Source organism: Euwallacea similis, chromosome 25, assembly GCF_039881205.1.
Source record: "Euwallacea similis isolate ESF13 chromosome 25, ESF131.1, whole genome shotgun sequence".
NCBI lineage: Eukaryota > Metazoa > Arthropoda > Insecta > Coleoptera > Curculionidae > Euwallacea > Euwallacea similis.
In genome coordinates this window covers 2,802,240-2,821,047 of record NC_089633.1, presented here as the reverse complement: position 1 = coordinate 2,821,047, position 18,808 = coordinate 2,802,240, and the positions used below count along the sequence as shown (strand labels likewise).

Genomic DNA, 18,808 nt, shown 5'->3' with positions numbered 1-18,808 from the left:
TTGGGTATTAGTTGATGTGGGTAATCGCAAAGGCGATTAGCTTTGCGGTGTATTATAGTTCCATAAATAAATTGACTCATTTATCTGTTTAATTGATATTTAGTGATAATGATTGTCGATTTAAGTAAGTAGCGAGCTAGTAATAATTGCATACTGATTTATTCGTCTTCTTAGAGGATTATTTCAGTTCTGATAAGCAATGAGGAAAGCCATGGGAAAATGAGCAGTGAACTTATTGATTAGTTTTTGGAATGTTGACACTTGTGAAAAACTCTATATAGCTTTATATAAGTTAGTACTCGTTAGTTGTAAAATTTATTTCCTTCATCTAGGTGTGTTGCACCAAACGTGAATCATAGATGAAGTTTTATGATTCACCGTGACCACTGAGCAAGTTAAATTTAATTTCGAATATGTTGAGTAGGTGTAACTGCTTTATGTCATGAATTGGAATCTATAACCAATTGCAAAATGAATGGCTCAAGCTTTAAGAGCCAAAAGTATTTAAAATATATTCATTTTTGCTATCAATGTAAACCCAAAAACAAACAAAGCTACAAAGACAAACAAAACGAAGTTTGGAGAAAAACAGGAATGACAGATTGAAAATAACAGAGGGCAAGGCAAAAAATGTTAGTAATTAGCAGTGAATGTGAAACATATAAAAAGCAAAGAATTATTAGTGTCAATAAATTTATATAGAAAAATTATTTTAAAAGTAGAAAGATGGATAGAAAAATGTTGAGGAAAGTGTCATCATGCTTTCATAAAATAAACGAAGACAAATGAGAATAAACTAGTAGAAAGCAAGATGAGCATCTAAAGAGATGGAGGAAAAGAGAAACGAAAGGAAGAATTTACATATGGAATAAAATGTTATAAATTAGAATAGTTATTACGGGTAGGGGGTTGAAAAACGGAGATTACACCCGTGGTAGAAGTGCGAGTTTTTGACCAAGGGCATAACCCTTTTTTCATCTTGTAGTACACACAACGTTTTACATATTAATGATATTTCTTTAATTTTTAACATGCAATAAAATAATATTGTACCTGGTTATTTTATTAAATTCAGTAACAAATTAACAGACGTTATTTTTTACTTTACGACTCGTTGTCGTGAGCGCCGGGCTATAAAAATATAACATCGGCCGCTGATCGTAAATTAATTTGCTCTGCCCTGGAAATTAAGATATAAACAAACATACGTGTGTTTCATCTCCAACTGATATAAGAACCATTGATAAAAAAAAAGAAAAGGATTAAAAATATCTACATTGTTAATAAAGCAAACGATGAAAACACTATTTATAGATAAAAAAATAAGAAAACGATAGTAATAAAGAAGTGACAAGAGAAGAATTTAATAATATAAAGTAAAAAAAGCCAAAAACTGAAATATTATTGAAGTATTACATAAAGAGTAGTGTAACATACTGAGAACAAACTGGATGAAATACCTAACAAGGAATGATAAGGTTAGAAAATGTAGCTAATAGAAAACCTGAAAAGGCATTAAAACAGCAGCTTTCAAAAAGTAGTAGAACAATAAGTACGAGATGAGTTATAATTAAAAAAAAATGAGAAGCAATAAGAGAAAGAAACATAAACAGATAACAAGAAAGCACATCAAAGGCACAGTTATGTAATATGTGACAAAGACAATTAGTTTTGGTTGTTCAGAAATTAATATTATTGTGAATGAAGTATGGTGCAAATTATGAATAGAATTACAAAATTTTTCAAAAAAGGTTTTAAAGACCTTTTTTAAAAAATTTAAATGAAGCTTGAAAAAATAAATAAATAAGCAAAAAAGGAAAATTAGCGAAGACTATTCCTTTTATGTCAATATTTAATTTCTACTTAATTTAATGTGAATTCGCTCGAGTGTATCACCATACTGTCATGCTACCGGACAAACAAATTATTGCTAATTGCCGAAACGGGTTTTATTGTTAATAATTTTTAAATAATTAAAGTCTCTTATAACCATTAACGCCTGAGTCATTGTATTTGATGGCAATAAACTTCATCTCCATCACCAGTTTCGATGTATTTTACCTTAACTTTTTCTGGCACTATAAATTCGTTGAAAGCAATTAAAAAACTTTTATTGACGATTTTTAAACATTACTCACTAGTAATTAACTTTATTATTATTTGTCAGGTTTACATCTTCATTTAAGCATCACTGCAGTGGCGCACTTAGGAAGATTTGCTTTAATTTGTGTAATTCGAAATTTTTATTCTAACACTTAATGTTAATTGCTTTTTTATTAGCGAAATGCTGGTAATTGGACTTTTAACTAATTATTGCTGTAATGTGTTTGGTGAACTTGTCATCACAAAATCATTGAGGACGCGCCACTGTGTGGCATCTCACTTGAAGGTAACGGTTTCGTAAATACCGAATTACTTGCGAAAGATAAGCTTGTTTTAATAATGGGTATAATTTTGTAATTATTGTTGCTATCGTAAAACGATGAATTAAGTTTTCTTTCTAGAAGAGAAATGCAAACCCGGCAACTATCTTGCTTTACAGAGTACTTCGTAATAACGATATTAATTTTTTTTTTTAAGAATATTTTACGTGATTCAGAAGGGTGAAATTATGAAAGGTATGTTAAAAGTATGTACTTGAAAAAATTAAATATATGAATTTATTTCCTCATTATTATTAAGTAGGCAGAAGTAGAGATATAGAAAAAAACAAACTTAGAGAAATTAAGACAAGGATAGAGAAGCATAGGAAGACAGACTAATAGTGTGAAAAAGTGAAATAAGAAGGATGCAATAAGAATAAAAACATTTATGATTGTTACATTTCGTATTACATTTAGTAGAAAAATTTTAGAAAAAACCCAAGAAGGCATTGCTGTGATTCTCTAATGAATAATAAAAAGAATTTTTATTTTTCTGGTATGTGGACTTCTTTCTTTTCTTAAACCCATTATAATGTTTATTAATTACTTGGACTAAATTATTACATCACTAGTCCGATAATGAACTAATTACGCCCCATAAGTGTATCAAATTAATAACAAGCCACTCGCGAAGTTACCACGATTGGTTTGCGATCTCTTTATGACCCTAAACCCCCTTTTTCACCGTAATTTTTTCATTTCCTCACTAGTACTGCAAACTTCACTTACGCTATACCCAACAATTTTTTTTCTAGCCAGCATTGGTAACAACAGTACCTTATAGGAGTTTTAAAATCAGATATTTTGATTTCTTTATTGAAATTGTTAGAAATTATGGCAAGTAGGACTGCATAGAAACACGTAATTTGACTTAAAGTAGGTGTTTTGGCATTTACCTTAAACGGAAAGCATAAAAACCTCGACAACAAGGCCAATAAAATGTCACCGAAGATTAACCAGTAATCTTCTTTTGGTGAAAATAATTCAAATTATTTAACAAGAAATTGCTCACCTTGGCAAATGATGCAAAAACCTGCCCTGCAAGTCTTCATTACATCTTTCACCTAAAATCATCTAAAAGAACAATTTTGATTTGGATTCTGTATAGGTATCACATTCACATTTATACCAAATAGGTACAACTTCGAATGAAAAAATTTCACAAACCACAACTCTTATCACAGAGAACATTTCTACCTTAATCATGTATTACCCCCATTATTGTTGTTGTTGCTATCTTCGTCATCTTGCCTCTTCAAACTTGTTTCGTCACTCTTCGTCGTGGCATCATCTTCTTTTTGCGAGGCTTCAGAGCTTGTTGAAGACCGGGATGAATAATTGTCTTTATCTGAGAAATACGACGAGTCTCTCTTCATTTCTTCGTTAGGAGTTGAAGACTTTTCAGTTTCCGGCATCTTGTTACTAGAGTCGAAGAGCTTCGATGGTAGGGATAGAGGAAAGTTTGGGAGGTTGGGTTTTAGGTGCTGAAGCAATCGACTGTCAGTCACTTTCCCCATAAATGAGCGTATTTCTTCGAAGTAGGATTCCTCACTAAGGTTCCTGCCCAGATTCCTTCTTTGAAGATTTCTTTCGTCTAGAATGGTAGGCCCATCAGCCTCGTGCTTCTTTAAGTGCCTGTCTAAATTAGTCTGTTGTCCGAAACACCTCTCGCACAAAGGACACTTAAATGGCTTTTCTTTGTTGTGAATATTCCGCACGTGCCTTTGTAAGTTACTAGATATACTAAAGCTGCGCTCACAGTACCTACACTTGTAAGGCTGTTCCCCAGTGTGCGTTCTCAGATGTCTAGTTAAATTCGCACTTCTTGGGAACACTTTTCCGCAGAATTTACACGCGTATCTATCTTTCGGCTTCCCACTGGTCGGGTCGAAGACCTTGGGGGTCTGCGGAGCACTCGGAGGGTTTCTTAACATATCAAAAGGAACATTATTTACAGGAGGACTAAGCATGTTAGGGCTTAGAAAAGGGTACCTTTGCGGGTACCCTGGAGATGGTGGATAAGGTAGAGGCAACCTCGGCACCTTGTCGCCACCTTGAGCTCTGTACATTGCTTCGAGCATCATGGGATGTAAGGGCTGAGGAGGGAAGAGCATTCCTGGGTAGGCAGGCAGTTGCGGTGAAAACGGTGGTTTTGGAATGTTGTTTGGGGTGGGCGGAGAGGAGCGGTCCTCCACTATCACTTCTTCTTTTTCGCTTGATGTGCTCGGTGCTGGGGAGATGATATTGCGGTTCTCGTCTTCAATCTGGGGAATTCGATATTAGAATAAGAACGTGAACAGGTTTAAGTTATTACCTGCCGCCTCATTATTAGCAAGCTAAGCTTCTTGTGCTCGACCCGCAAATCTAAAGGTTGCTCATCGCCTTGTTGATCGTGGGGCCTCCCTGCAGGGCTCATGTGCGGCCCAGGAGAAGACCTGGTGGTGTTTCTGCTCAGGTCAAACGGGGCTTCTTCGGGAGGAGGAACTCTCACCTGAAACATTATTAGAACCTGAAAAAATATGTTTTAACGTTATTTTGAGACTTACCGATAAAGGATATACAGCCGCTTGCTTAGGTGAAGAGTGGCCACTTTGAGCCACCAACATTTTCCTAGGTGAAGAGTCCTTCTCTCTCATGATGACCGGTGGAGGAAGGAAGTAAGGGCGGCAACGGGGTAGCCAAGCAGGGTGCAGAAAGCTGAGAGCCGCGTCCGCCGTTGACATCGGGGGACCGGCCTAGTACCGCCGGATCTGAAACAAAAACCTTAAATTAACACACTTTGTTCCTAACTAATGGGTATAAATAGAACTATAGTTGCATTCTCAGGTAGTTTATACTTTAATGAATGTGTAATGATGATTATGACAATAGTAGTTGTCCTAAAAACAAAAAAATAGCGCGCTAATGATGTGATTTCATTTAACGAGTTACCACACGTAAATGGTCGTAGTACCCACGCTATATGGAATGAATTAGGCAAAAAGTGGTTGTTTGCTCAAGATATGACGGTTCCTACCAGATTCCGTGATGAATACATGTGAATGGGGAATGTATCTTTACGTTATAAAATGTACGTTTTTTTCAGGGATAATAGAGTAGTTTACTTTAGAACTCGAGTTTTGTATGATTATTTGCCTATATCCGTTACCTCCTTTCTATCTCTCATTTTTCAACCCAACGGCAAGTAACAGTTTCTTTTGGCAAGATGCTTTCACTTATATATGCTACATCCTTGCAGTAACTTTTATCCCTCATAACAAAATAATAATTGCTTCTCTAAAGCCATAAAACTTACATCTACGGGGATTTCCACCGCATCTTACATTTGGATATAAAGTGTCTAGTGAAAATGGAAATATAGCTATTGAATATCAGTTTTTGATACCTTAGAATGTGTTGAACTGGAGAAGAAATGGAGGGACGAGGTGAAAGATTAATCCTCAAAATTTGAATGCATTGTCCATTCATTAATAGATGTCTCGGTAACGCGTAATCCGTAAATTTTTTAACTTTCTCAAATGGTTCAGGAGGATTGATCAGCTCCAGAAAGACTAGCTGTATCAATCGCAGCAAATGCGACACTTAAAACTGTCTCATATCCACGGAATTCCAGGCAAACAATGAAAATAAACTGGGGTACCTTGACATTATGATGCATATAATAATAGGATAGGCAAACCGTAATAAGAAAGTTCAATGAGCAATAACTTAGAATAAGTTCAAAATAGTTCTTTTCACATTAGTTCCACTTAGGTTTTTCCTTTTCCCAGTGGCCTCAATCATCACTGGCCTGCATAAAATGCTCAACTAATCTGAATCTTATTGATCTGAATAAATTCTTTGACTAATACCTCATTATCAGTAATAACTCAACTGACCTCAATGTCTTTCCAGAAAGAATATCCAACTACACGTAAAAAAAATCTGTTAAAATTTATATTACTATAAACATTGCGAATCAACATCTAAATTTAAACAGTGATAAGCTTTTTGCGAAACATATAATCTCCATATGTCTTTCATATTCTGAAAGGTCATCTTATGATTTTCGACGGGTACTCGTAAAAGCTGATTAAGGTCAAAAGAACTTTCCAACAAAGTTACTTAAAAAAAATTACAAAAATGTAAAAAAATAAAATCCCTAACTTTTCTGGAAAGTGATTATATTGATTTTTGTTTCTGTATTAAATTAAGGTTTTTTACGCATGCTAACACTAAAAAAGTTGTAGTGTGGTCGGCAAAAATATTCCAAGATGTTTTTTACTAAAACATTCAATACATTTTATATTAAGCGACTCATGTGAGTCATGGAAACAGCATTTGTAGTTTTACTTCTTTGTGAAAAAATTTTTGGGTTGCTTTGTACATTAATAAGATTTTCATAAATCGTATGAACTCTTTCCTGTAATGTTTATGTTTGAATAAAAAAAATATATCTGAACTCGAAATATAATCGATTCTGTGTTAACAGGCCTAAAGATAGGCTTAGCTTAATACACTAACAAGAAAATTAATACTATTCTATCATTTTCCAGAAAACGGAGGGATTATATGATTTTTTAAAAACTTTTGTACAATTTTTTAAGTCATTTTGTAGGGCATATTCTACTGATCTTAAAAAAGCTTTTTATGGTTAGTAATTGACGATCATGGTCTTTTAGACTATCATGGAGATTATATCAAAAGACTGATTTATGTCTGTTGAAATTTAGATGTTAATTTTCAATTTCCTCATCTTTTTCCTTGTATGTAGATGTTGCTTTTTGTAAGTTTTCTCGGAACTGATAACCACAAATTTACCCTGTAATTTATTAATGACTAAACTTACCCTAAAAGCCATTCTAAATTGTGGGTACTTGGCTCTACCATGGTTTTGCTGAAGTTACCTGATAAGCTGAAGTTAGATCAAAATAAAATTACTGGATGCTATGTCTAGCATTTTTAAAGCTATTTCAATAAGTGGTGCCAGTGTATTACAAGTGTTTTAGATGTTCTGAATTTCTTTTTTCTGCATGTGCGACTGTTGCCTTACTGAAGATATCACCGCAAGGTAGAGTAACTTCAGCGCAATGTCAGTGAATTTGTGAGTAAAAATATGGGTGATTTCCAAAAAAATGTTATGTCTTACCCTTGGCCTCCTTAAATTCTCCTAGAAGCAGTATTTAAATCGATTTTAAATGCGTTATTTCTTATGAAATTGCCCTATCGAGGGATAATTGTAAATGAATGCCTACATAAGCCTAACTTATCAACAGAGGAAGTAAATTACGGATCCGTCCATAGTTTCCCGTAAGCTCCCCGATACCAAGAAACAGGTAAATAACTCTCCACACAAGGAAATCAGAGCAACTACAAAAAATCGGAGTCGAGAGATCTAGAAATAGTTGTCTGAAAGTGTTGTACGACTGTCAACAATACTAGCCAAAGTAATTATTTATTCCGAGACAAAGATTTGTATCTCCAGGTGTAAAATGCTCGACAAAGAAGTAAAACTGGATTGTAGACACGGTATTCGTGTCTACTGAATTAAATTCTAAGTAAATTTCTACTTCCTTATGTTTAAATTGGAGGAAAAAAGCCGTAATCAAATACGTCCAGCACGCGCGATAGGTGATTTATGTAAGTAAGAGGTGCTAACGAATATAGTATAAATTACTACACGAGGCTTAAAAGCTGTCTTCACAGCATTGCCGGGCGTATAGCAAATTAATCGCTAGCTAATTTAGAGCCATATTAACGTAATAAATGAGGCAGAAGAACGTTTTTAATATGCAAATTAAAAAACCCAACTTTTACCAATGTTGAAATCCATTCAGGTATAATTAATCAGAAGATAACGTAAAATGAAGCTATTCGTCACGAAATACAAAGCTTTAGGTCCATATGGGAGAAACTTTAATGATGTTTTTGTCAATAATCGAACTAGTGGAACAAACAGAGCGAAGTGAAGTAGAGAGCTGTCCATTGTCACTTACTTAATGGATAATGGAGGTCCAAACACAATTCCTGCCTTAATGAAGCGATAATGCCTAATAAGCAGTGCCTCCGTGCTGCAGCTGAAGCTAAAATGACTGCCTACATGTTGAAAACTGACTTGGACCACACGTTGAAGCACTCCATTGTTACATTTCCTTTTGGATTTACATTTGATTTTAGTTGCATAGGTATTTTCACCATTGTTTCGAAACGTCCCACGTCGATTTTGGTGTATATGGAAGAATATAATTGGTTAGAAGTTGGACGTATTTTTCGATTAGCAAACTGAATTGGAAGGCTTTGTTTTATGGGTGCTGTTAGACCAGACGTATTATAGAGCCAAATAACTTATATGGGAGATTCAGGTTAGTTTTGTTGTGAGCTCAATTCTTTTCTGTTTATGGTTGATGAAAAACGTGTGGCATTGTTGTGAACAAATAGGGAAACTAATACGAAGACAGGGGGACGTAAACTAACCGAGTTATGTTGAATAATTTCAGGTCCTGAAAATAGGTATCTTGTACTCTCCATTATGTTGTTGAAGATATACTTTTGAAGTAGCATGTTCCATCCAATCTAATTAACATTATGTGAATTGAAGTGCAAACATTCCTATCAGAGAGAAATAACACTCATATTTCGGCAAACTTCAAGTTTTCTATAATCTCTTTTCATACTTAAAAAAGAAATAAAGCACCAATACAAAATTTTGTAGTTTACTATTTCATATTTGGGCACAACTGCTCTTAATACCAGACTTCATCTCTGTACTAAGGATAGGTAACTTATTTTTCAACAAAATAAAATAAACTAATATAAAACTAATAAAAGTGAATTAATCTGATGTAATATCATGTCTGCGGAAGAAATTTTGGTCTACTGGCAAGAATAAGTGATGAGGTTGCTTTCTACACTTGGCGTTGATCTCTCCGAGAAGGCAACAGTCGCGAAATTCAGAAACACGTATTATTATACATTTTTAATGCCGGTCAATGCTGGTACCACAGATTATTTTATAAATTTCATTTCTAAAGTTAAAAGACACTGCAAAAAGGTTTTGGAAACTGAAAACGATTCTGTGATACGGACAGTTCCCTACATACAGTTACAGGTTAAAAATTTGAGGATGGACTTCTCTCAATAAATGATGAAAAAATCTAAAGAATATTTTTAGAATTGAAAGCATTAGACCGTAAGAAGAAATAGAGATTTTGAATGGTCAAGCCTTGTTTTGTATTATGCTTTGGCCTAGAAATTGACTACTTACACTGATGGAAATTTTTTTAAAAGCTTGGATTGGTCATATGTAGTTTCTCAACCGTGAAACTTTGTCTTAAAAAGGGTCTTAAAGTGAGGAATGCCAATTTATGGTATGATTACCGCACATTACATATTTCTTGTAAAAATGTATCACTTCAGTGGGAAGTATATCTCTAACGAGTAAAAACCGCTATACAGCAACATTGCAGTAAACTATTTAATAGTTGATGAACCTTTTCCACCATCATCACCATCAACATGATCGCAACAATCTTCCGCAAAGAATGTCGGACTCATTAAACTTACTGTCATCTGCAGTATATCAAAATCATAAAAATCGCGATTTCTTCAACAATTATTGCCCCTATTATCGCCGTTCACAATCTGACTCTAAATCGTCGTTTAACGTGTTGTTTACGACATTGCTAATACTGAAGCGAAAAAAACTAGTGCCGCGATAAGAATGTCAATAAGAAACTTTAGATTTTTCATTCACCAACTTAGATAACACAATATTGAACCTATATTTAGCAAAAAATATTAAGAATGATTGTTATTGATTGTCGAGAGATCGAGTGTAAAGATCATCGATGATTGGTAAAAAATGTGTTGATAAGGATCTGAAAGATGATACTTGTTGCTGGAAGAAAGCAGACGATGGGTTGTTTGTGAGAAACCATTCCGTGAGGTATTTCTCATGGTGCTTGATCTTCATCTAAGTGCGACAAAAAGTCTGCAAATTTTAGCATTTATTGGCGATGCTCAATAATCACAATTTTATTGATGATAGCCGAAGTTTTCTATTACGATTTTATATGTCAATTCTGGGGATTGAAAATTCTTCTAAAATATTACCTCCTCACTCAACCCATGGATGTTAGGGTGCACGATCGTATAGTCAATGAACAGTTTATTATTGTTAGGAAAGTCGTTACTGAGCGCCTCCTTCACATTTCATTTTAATGTTATTACTTCTTCACATTGCTATTTCATCAGTATTTCTCTGTCCACATTAGCCATCCACACTAGCCATTTGTAACTCCAGAATAGTGTCTAGAGCCTTAGATGCCGTTCAATATACACGTAGTCGGTATACTGTTATACACCTACGTGATGTTGACTTTTACTACAGTTAAACTATAGAGCATTTATTTAAACCTTTCTCTGAATCTCCACGGTATCATCAAATTCTCATGCATGATCACTTAAATGCCATACTATTAAAGCTGCCATCGAGGATACATGACTCATGGAGAAATTAAGCCCCCATCGTGGCAAAGTGCAAATCAATGTTATTGTCGAGTAAATCCATTTATTTTCCTATGTTGATCCAATATAAAATATTAGTTTATAGCATACGGAAGCTAAAATAACAAATTTAAGCTTATGAATATGCAAATCAGGCGGATTCCTAAGCTGCATTAAGACATCCTATCACTGAGAATATGAGGTTCGCTATGGCACTGCCCATTATTCTTGCTAGTTTACACATAAAATGGGTTCGATTTGAATATTCATGTGTCCAAATTACTTGGAACTTTTAATATTTTGAAACGGCATTCATAAACGTGGTTTTCTCTTAGTAATAAACTGAATTGTCAGACGTATCTCACTTGTACTAACGTGACATTTTGAGACCGTAATGTGGTCGATAAGAACAGGAGGTGTAGACTGAAAGAAGACTGAAAACGGCGTGTTTACGTGACAGCAGAATGTTTTGTGTCGTCGGCGAATCAAGATTACAAGGCTGAGACACAAATGGTGTTGAAGACACTTAAAAAATTGCACCTAATGGACCGGTTATAATTCGGAAATGAAAGTCATTTCATTCTTCGCTGAGACAACGCCTTGTGTTTAAAAACTTAGTAAAAGTCACAGAAAACTCCATTCGTCTAACTGTTCTGGTTGTTTTACTATAAGCTTTAGGCTAATGGCTTAAAGCAAGGAAAGTCTGTAATTAGATGATATGTATGAACAACTGGTGCTAGTGCTCTGTATAATAACATCATTGTCAATTTAAACGATCGCGTGCGCGAATTCTTACGTGGAATCGTCTTGAGATTTCCTGGTTGTGGTATGGGTAATTATCAAGAGGTTGTCGAGAGACATCATAGAACATTCTAGGATAGCATGTTTTAACTGAATCTTACTCTCGCATGAAGACAGTTTTTGTGCTAATTACATAATTTTGGCAGTTATAACAAAAATAATCTTGACATCGATAGCCTCAAATATAAAAATCAGTAATTACTTTTGAGAATTAATAAGAATCAAAAATAGGAACTTCTCAAAAAAAATTTACGTAAAAATAGAATGGCCCAAAAAATCTTGAATATGCTATGGAGGGAACTGCTTACAAGGTGGAGAAAACAAGGAATCTCCTTGAGGAACTGTGTGAATCATCTGTAAAAAGAAAAATTATAAGTTGTTAATAACTCAATTATATCGTCGCTATAATGCTGATAACGAGGAAGATGGCCGGATGTTGAATCTTTTCCAAAGAACATACTACTAAAAGATGAAGTTTTTGGAGCCTTAGAGCGTCATCGTCAAGATGTACTGGAGTCAAAATGACAAAATAGCATGTATCTGATAAAATAGCAATTGAAAGTAATCACTCTGCATTCTGACTTCTTTCCTCAACATGAGAGAGAACATTTAAACTAACAAGATCTTCGCAAATAGCCATGAGCCTATTCCTCATAAAAATGCCCTTGTAAACTCCCTCCTTTCATATAAATTAAATCCGCCTTTGAAAATTAATTACCTCAGGGGCGCTTTTGATATTTTGCCTGGTCAAGGCGTAATTTACCGGGTGTTCTCTGCATATGTAAATAGAAGATAAACACCATGAACGATTTAACTTACCTGCCGGATGCACTCGACATACACCTAACAACGGCCCGACAACAACTGAGAATACAACTCAGGTTTTTTGACCCATTTTCAAAGCTTTGATATTCTTTTAAAAAATGTGTTTCGGCATTTACTTATGCTTCGTCCATTTCTTTTTTGTCTACTTCTATCTTTTTTACTTCTTTCTCTTCTGTAAATAAATGTTACATCTCCATTTTCAGATAGAGCAGTAATATAAATAGGAGCAAAACCAAATTCTACAATATAAGAAATTATGGAGAAAGTTTTTGAAAGTTTTTTTTTTTGTTAATGATATTAATATGGCGTTGGATATTAAGGATTGTGCCTAAAACCGGATTGAGCTTACTTTTGTCTAGTTTTGGGCAAGGTTTGCAAAAATTAACTATCTTTTTTAGAAGGTAACGAAATTCTTCGAATTAATTTGGTTCCTTTACGACATTCCAGTCCAAATGAGGCAACTGACCAAATTACAGTTCCCAGGCAAAAAAGCAAAAAAAGCCACGGGTCACTGATTTTTTGAAAGTTTAATTTAAAGGATTTCAGTAATTAATCTAGAACCAGCCATTCAACAAGCAAAACAACAGCTATGCTGCAATCTTGTCCTGCCTTCAATTATTTTTAGATGAGAATATAAACATAGGCTTTCATTAATTTGAATTTCTCAGTCCTGTTATAATGCGTAGGCAATTGTATTTGAGTCCTACACAATTATTTGTACCCCAACCCTCGATACGCCGATTGACAAACATACCAACATCATGCAAAAACGTTCTTAAGGCATTTTAATCTCTTTTTAGGCGGGTAAAAAGTACCACTGCAATTTTATCTCTCCTGACGTCCCATACTCTTTCATCTTAATTAAGGATGCCCGCCTGAAATAATGGAACCTTCGGGTGCCGGTGTCTTACCAGAGAATTCCCCATTAATATTCCATTCTTCAATCTCTTTGCCATAAAATCATTCCATTAGGCCATAACGCCATTCAGGCAGCTCCTTTCGGTAGTATTCTTCAGCGACAAGTTTTTCGGACATGGCTAATGTTCTTCTTCCCCGAAACTCGCCTCGTTCCGTCGATGGATTGTCGAATGTCAATTAACTATTTCTCGGACTTGGTCCGAGTATGTACCGAAATCTGTCATAAAATCTGCATAGAATCGTCGTTACATGGTTCGGGTAATGTTCAAACAACTGAAAGCAAAAACGCAAAGAACATTGGTTGAATCGGTAATGTACGAGGACGAGGTTCTTCAAGTATCCGAATTTGTTGCTTCTTCGAATTGGCTAACGTGTAATAACGTATTCTGTGGAAGTCGTCTACTTGTGATGGCTAAAGAGGTTTTTTTGAATCGGTGTGTTTGGGAGAAGTGCCACTTTTTATTTCAGTATTCTCGAAAACAATAGAATATTACACACATGCTTTATGGTCATAATTTTTGATATAAGGGCACTTCGCTTTGTATAGAGTAGATGAGAAGTCTACCACAATTTTATTTATAGGCAAAACCTTAACACCGTACCTATTGTTGGAGGGATTTTATATGATCCATGGTGTCGCGCTTCTTTATCATTATACAGACAGTTATTAACTCCTAGACTGTTAAAGTTAATCCAGGTTGTCGTTGTTGGCTAAACTGAGTCAATCGGTTTTCGACAGATTAAACAAGTTAAGAAGAGCAGGAGACTGAAATTGAGAAAAAAGAACGAAGGATTGTATAAAAAATACTCTAGTTTGCTGCTAAAACGCGAGAGTAACAACTTAATAAAGCAGAGTAACGACCTGAGTATTGTTACTATACAAGGTGTCTCTGAACATAGTGCCATAAATTCAACCACGTATTCTAGGTCCCAAAATATGACGAAAACTTCATATAAATATCTATCGAAAGGCACTTCGTTTTCGATATGCAGAGTGTGAAGGTTGGTTCCTGAGGATGATTTTCTATTAATATTTGCGAAACGTTTCGAGATAAATTAACGAAATTTAGTGCTTTATTATAACTTTTTGGGCTCTTTCTGAATTTCTGTAAAAAAATTACCTCATTTTTCCAGGGGTGGGTAATACAGGTGGATAATGTTTTAAAAGTATCTAAACTCTTTATACTTAACTTTATGCGTGATTTTGTAGGAAAAATATTAAATTTGAAGAGTTTAACATAAAAAAGGTACTTTTGTTCAAAATCTAAATTTCCAACAATTTTCGAGAAAATTGATATTTAACAAAACGGTGGATACCATATATGTTTTATTAAATAAATATCAATATGAATGATGAAAATAAATATGAATTTATAGCACTCTGTTCAGAGATACCTTTTTAATATTAATAATATTGCTCTGTTTCTTTCATAATTTTCAGAATTTCTCAAATGTATCTCCGTATAACACCTGGCAGCTTAATTTGTAATTTTCTTTCGGTATTAGCAAGATGCAGATGACAGAATCCATATTAGTCCTATTCCAACCACTTCACTTTCATGGGAACTTAAGCGACCAGTTAACTTTTACCATTTCACAAAATTCGCCACATTGACCCGATAACCTGCCATTTGACCCGCAAAATCTGAACTGCCTAATTAACCTTAATCGCTTGCATTCCTTAAAGATGGTAGCAGTATCTCCCAAGATTCAATCAGCATCATATTCAATTAAAATGCACTCATGTCTCGGATCTATTACTGCACATACAGCGTTTAATATCGACTTAATTTTCTGTTTTTTCCTTACCTGTAATTATGCCATGCCGTTCGGTCATTAGGCACCGGGTACCGGGCAGCGGTAGGCATATTCGTGATCATTTGTTTTGGCATGTAATGGGTATTTCTTTAAATTGGGTGCTGAGATATTTACGGGCATTAAGCCACCGATTTGGACATGGAGGTGGTTTAAATAAATTGATTGATTGTGCAGGTTTGTTTAATGGTTTGAACGTGGTATGCGCCAAATGAGACGGGTTCAGGTGTAGGTGGTGATGAGTCTTGTAAAGATACTTTCACTTGCGTTTCTATTACTTGAGCAAAAAGGTAAGTCCTTAAGGCGGTACCATTGAAACCAATAAATTAATACCCTATCCAGATGAAGATCAATAGAAAGGAGCATTGCAGCGGGCATTTTCTAATGCGGCGACGATTTTTTTCGTTGAATAGTTCAGGCGTTTTCCGGTAGTACAAAGACCGGACTAAATTCTTTAGTCTCTGAAATGGTACTGTGTATCACGCCCCATTAACTAACAAGCTAAAATCGTGACGCCGCCATATGTGCGGCAATTTGCAGACCGTTGCGCGCCATTTTTTACGCAAATCGCGCGTACTTCTCGGCGAAAGTTAGTAACATCACTTACTTCGATCGTTTATCAATTGGGTTCCAGTGGTGCCAATCAGGATAGTAAATCTGTCAACACGAGAACGATTTACAGGCTCGCATTTGCATTTGATCTAATTTACCGGCAAGGATAGCAGAATATTTAATGAGAATTCGGTCTTTGGACAGATTGGTATTCGGTTACACTAAGCTTTTGAGTTGTTGAACCCAAGACATCAAACTATCTAGGCAAATTTCGATATTGGTCAAGGTTGCTTAAAAAAATTAAAGTCAACCTAGACAATCTTCGGAATAATCTTCAATCAAAAGGCAGCTTTAGACGTATTTTGTACGGTTCCAGTTGCAGTGAGGAGTGATTTGGGCAGGTGGCAGGATGGCAGATTTGGGATACGAAATTTAACGTTGAGACTGCGTTTTCAAATGGAAGGACTCGGGCAGGATTTTAATGATTAATTTGAGGGAGATAATTTGAGTGAAGAACATAACTTTAATGAAGGCTAAGAGAGAAGACTAAAGGGGAAAATTGAGAAGCAAAAGCAGAAATTTAAAAGAAATTTTTAGTTGTGTACGTTGGTGAATTTTTAGTCTGAATATTATGGTAATTTACAAGCACGAAAATGGAAGAGAATTTGCGAGGATAAATTGTTTCAGGAACCTCGAAATGATAATGGTGCTGCTGATGATAATGATGTTGATGAAGATAAGGTTATTGGCGATCTTAACAATGCGAAGGGCATTCCAATTTTTGAACATCGTCGAAGTGTACTCTTTTCAGTATTTTAATGCCTAAAATATTCCGCTGATTTTATCCGCATCGGCTATAGTTAGAAATGCTTATTCCTGCTGTCAGCAACTGCTCATTCTTGAGAACATGTTAGATTTATCAAGATAATCAATTAGATATTAATTTACGTTGAGGTAGGGCAAGAATCTGACAAGCAAAAACAGGCAAGAATAGTTTTTTGATAAATAAGCAAGAAAGCGAGGCACTGAGACATTCCTTAGCGCTCAATTTAAGTGATTAGACTACACACGTTGGCGATCCATTAATTTTTCTTCTATCCTCAGTAGAAGAGTATTAAGGGGGCCTGATTTGTGCTGCATCTCCATCTAAGTATGTCTATAGTTCATACGACTATTCCACTCAATCTAATGACGCAGTTAAACGTTTTCAATTAGAAATTTTCCCATTACGCCTGTTACTTTGCTACTTGCGGTAATCGGAAAGAGACTTTATGGTATACATTATCGTTAGATGTGATTTGATTATTTATTTTTTCGGGATTTAACTGCGCCGGTAACCGGTAAGCGGATTCAATTATTGGGTTTTAATAACGGCCCTTCACCACTACTGCAATTTCATTGGGCAGCCAAATTGCACACATCGAGTCAGGCTAGAAAAACTTGGAATTGTTAATCACGCAACTGGTCTTTAATTAACTAACAGCATTAACGATTCAAGCGGCAACCTTAAAATAATAATTAACCAGGAATTCCGATTTTTGCCTTCCTGACCTTTAAAATGCCCATTGTTTGCTCTTGAATGCACACGAACGCGTGTGCAATTACAAAATACTTTCCTAAATTACACATATCAACAGCTGATAGATGACTTCATCCCGCTGCTACTACTTCCATTTGCCCCTAACCTTTACCGATCCTCTCCTAACTAGTTTAGTAATTATAATTTTTAAATGCCACATTTAATAAGGAATCAATGAGCGGTTAAAACAACCCATGGACTGGGTGGAGATCGTCGGAAATAATGAATCGCGGCAGCCGATGTAATGTCAGAGATACCAGGACGATTACTTATGAAAATATCACCCGGTATGGCCCTGCCCGTAACGAGATGTTCTTAAGCTTTGATTAGACGATCATAATCTGACGAATGAAATAGAGGTATACTTAAATAAATGTGGTTACAGCGGTAATTGAACGTGGTTGTAGTAATATGCGTGTGTGCCTCTAATCTTGCCATTTTAACTGTGAAGCTGCTATTACGGGTAATTTTTGTGACACGCCCAAGGAATATCTGATTGGATTTTATTACCACTAGTTAAATTTTCTTGCAGGCTACTTCGCGCCTTTGTTGAAACCAAGATCTTATCGATTCAGATTTAACATGAACTAATCTTACCTAACCAGAAATCAAGGAAAAGTGGTTAATGGAATAGCGAACATCACCTACAACTACGAGCAGATACGTAATATACCTTAAAGTTGTCAGCAGAAAGTAGTTGTATATCTGGAGGCTTTGCTGGCCATTATGTACAGATGACTCGCACAGTCCTTAAGAGCTAAATTATTATATTAAAGCGTTTGGCAAGTTTAAATCGACCATAAAGTTCCTGTTAAGTTGCAAATGAAGTTGCATCATTGGTTTGATGATGCATTTCCATGGAAATTACCTTTCTATTAAACTTAATAGTAGTTCAAGAATATCGCCCTCAGTTTATTTCAGTGAATCACCACTACTGGGAGGTATGGTAAATAATAGAAGGACGGTATCTCTTTAGGGACGAGGAACTATGGAAACTTATGCAGGGTGTTCCTTAATATCGTGCTGATTGTTTTATGAAGAAAAGTTGATGTGAACATTTATCCGCAATCTTGTTGAAACTTTTCATTTCAAATCGTTATTTTTTAATTTCTCGAAAAGCACTTTAGATATTACTTTCAATTTTGGTATTTGTTAATAGGACATAAAACCCTATATTTTAATAAGAAAAGTAATTTTATTGCTCAGCCAGTGGCGTTCTTGCACACATGTCTCCCGGAGTTACTTTTGAAAAAAGTGATACGCCACTGACATTATTTCGCGGGAGTATTTTTTCTGATTAAACTGGTCAATTCTACATGAAACAAGCCTGTTACACTTTTCTAATTAGGCTCGCCGTTAAAACAATAAAAATCGTCTTAATTAACTTGTTTATTTTAAAAGTTTGTTCTAA

General features: G+C 35.2%; 1 protein-coding gene across 2 annotated transcripts in view; it reads right to left on the bottom strand.

The window, feature by feature from the left end:
• Positions 1–2,992: 2,992 nt before the first annotated feature.
• Positions 2,993–18,808, bottom strand: part of LOC136416850 (histone-lysine N-methyltransferase PRDM16-like) — a 52,978-nt gene continuing 37,162 nt past the window's right edge. For both annotated transcript variants that reach the window (XM_066402230.1, XM_066402229.1), the window contains 3 exons: positions 4,970–5,173; positions 4,738–4,914; positions 2,993–4,687 (listed from right to left, as the gene is read on the bottom strand). In XM_066402230.1, the coding sequence (XP_066258327.1) occupies positions 3,626–4,687; positions 4,738–4,914; positions 4,970–5,146 (1,416 nt within the window). In that variant the 5' untranslated portion in view covers positions 5,147–5,173 and the 3' untranslated portion in view covers positions 2,993–3,625. The remainder of the gene's footprint in view (positions 4,688–4,737; positions 4,915–4,969; positions 5,174–18,808) is intronic.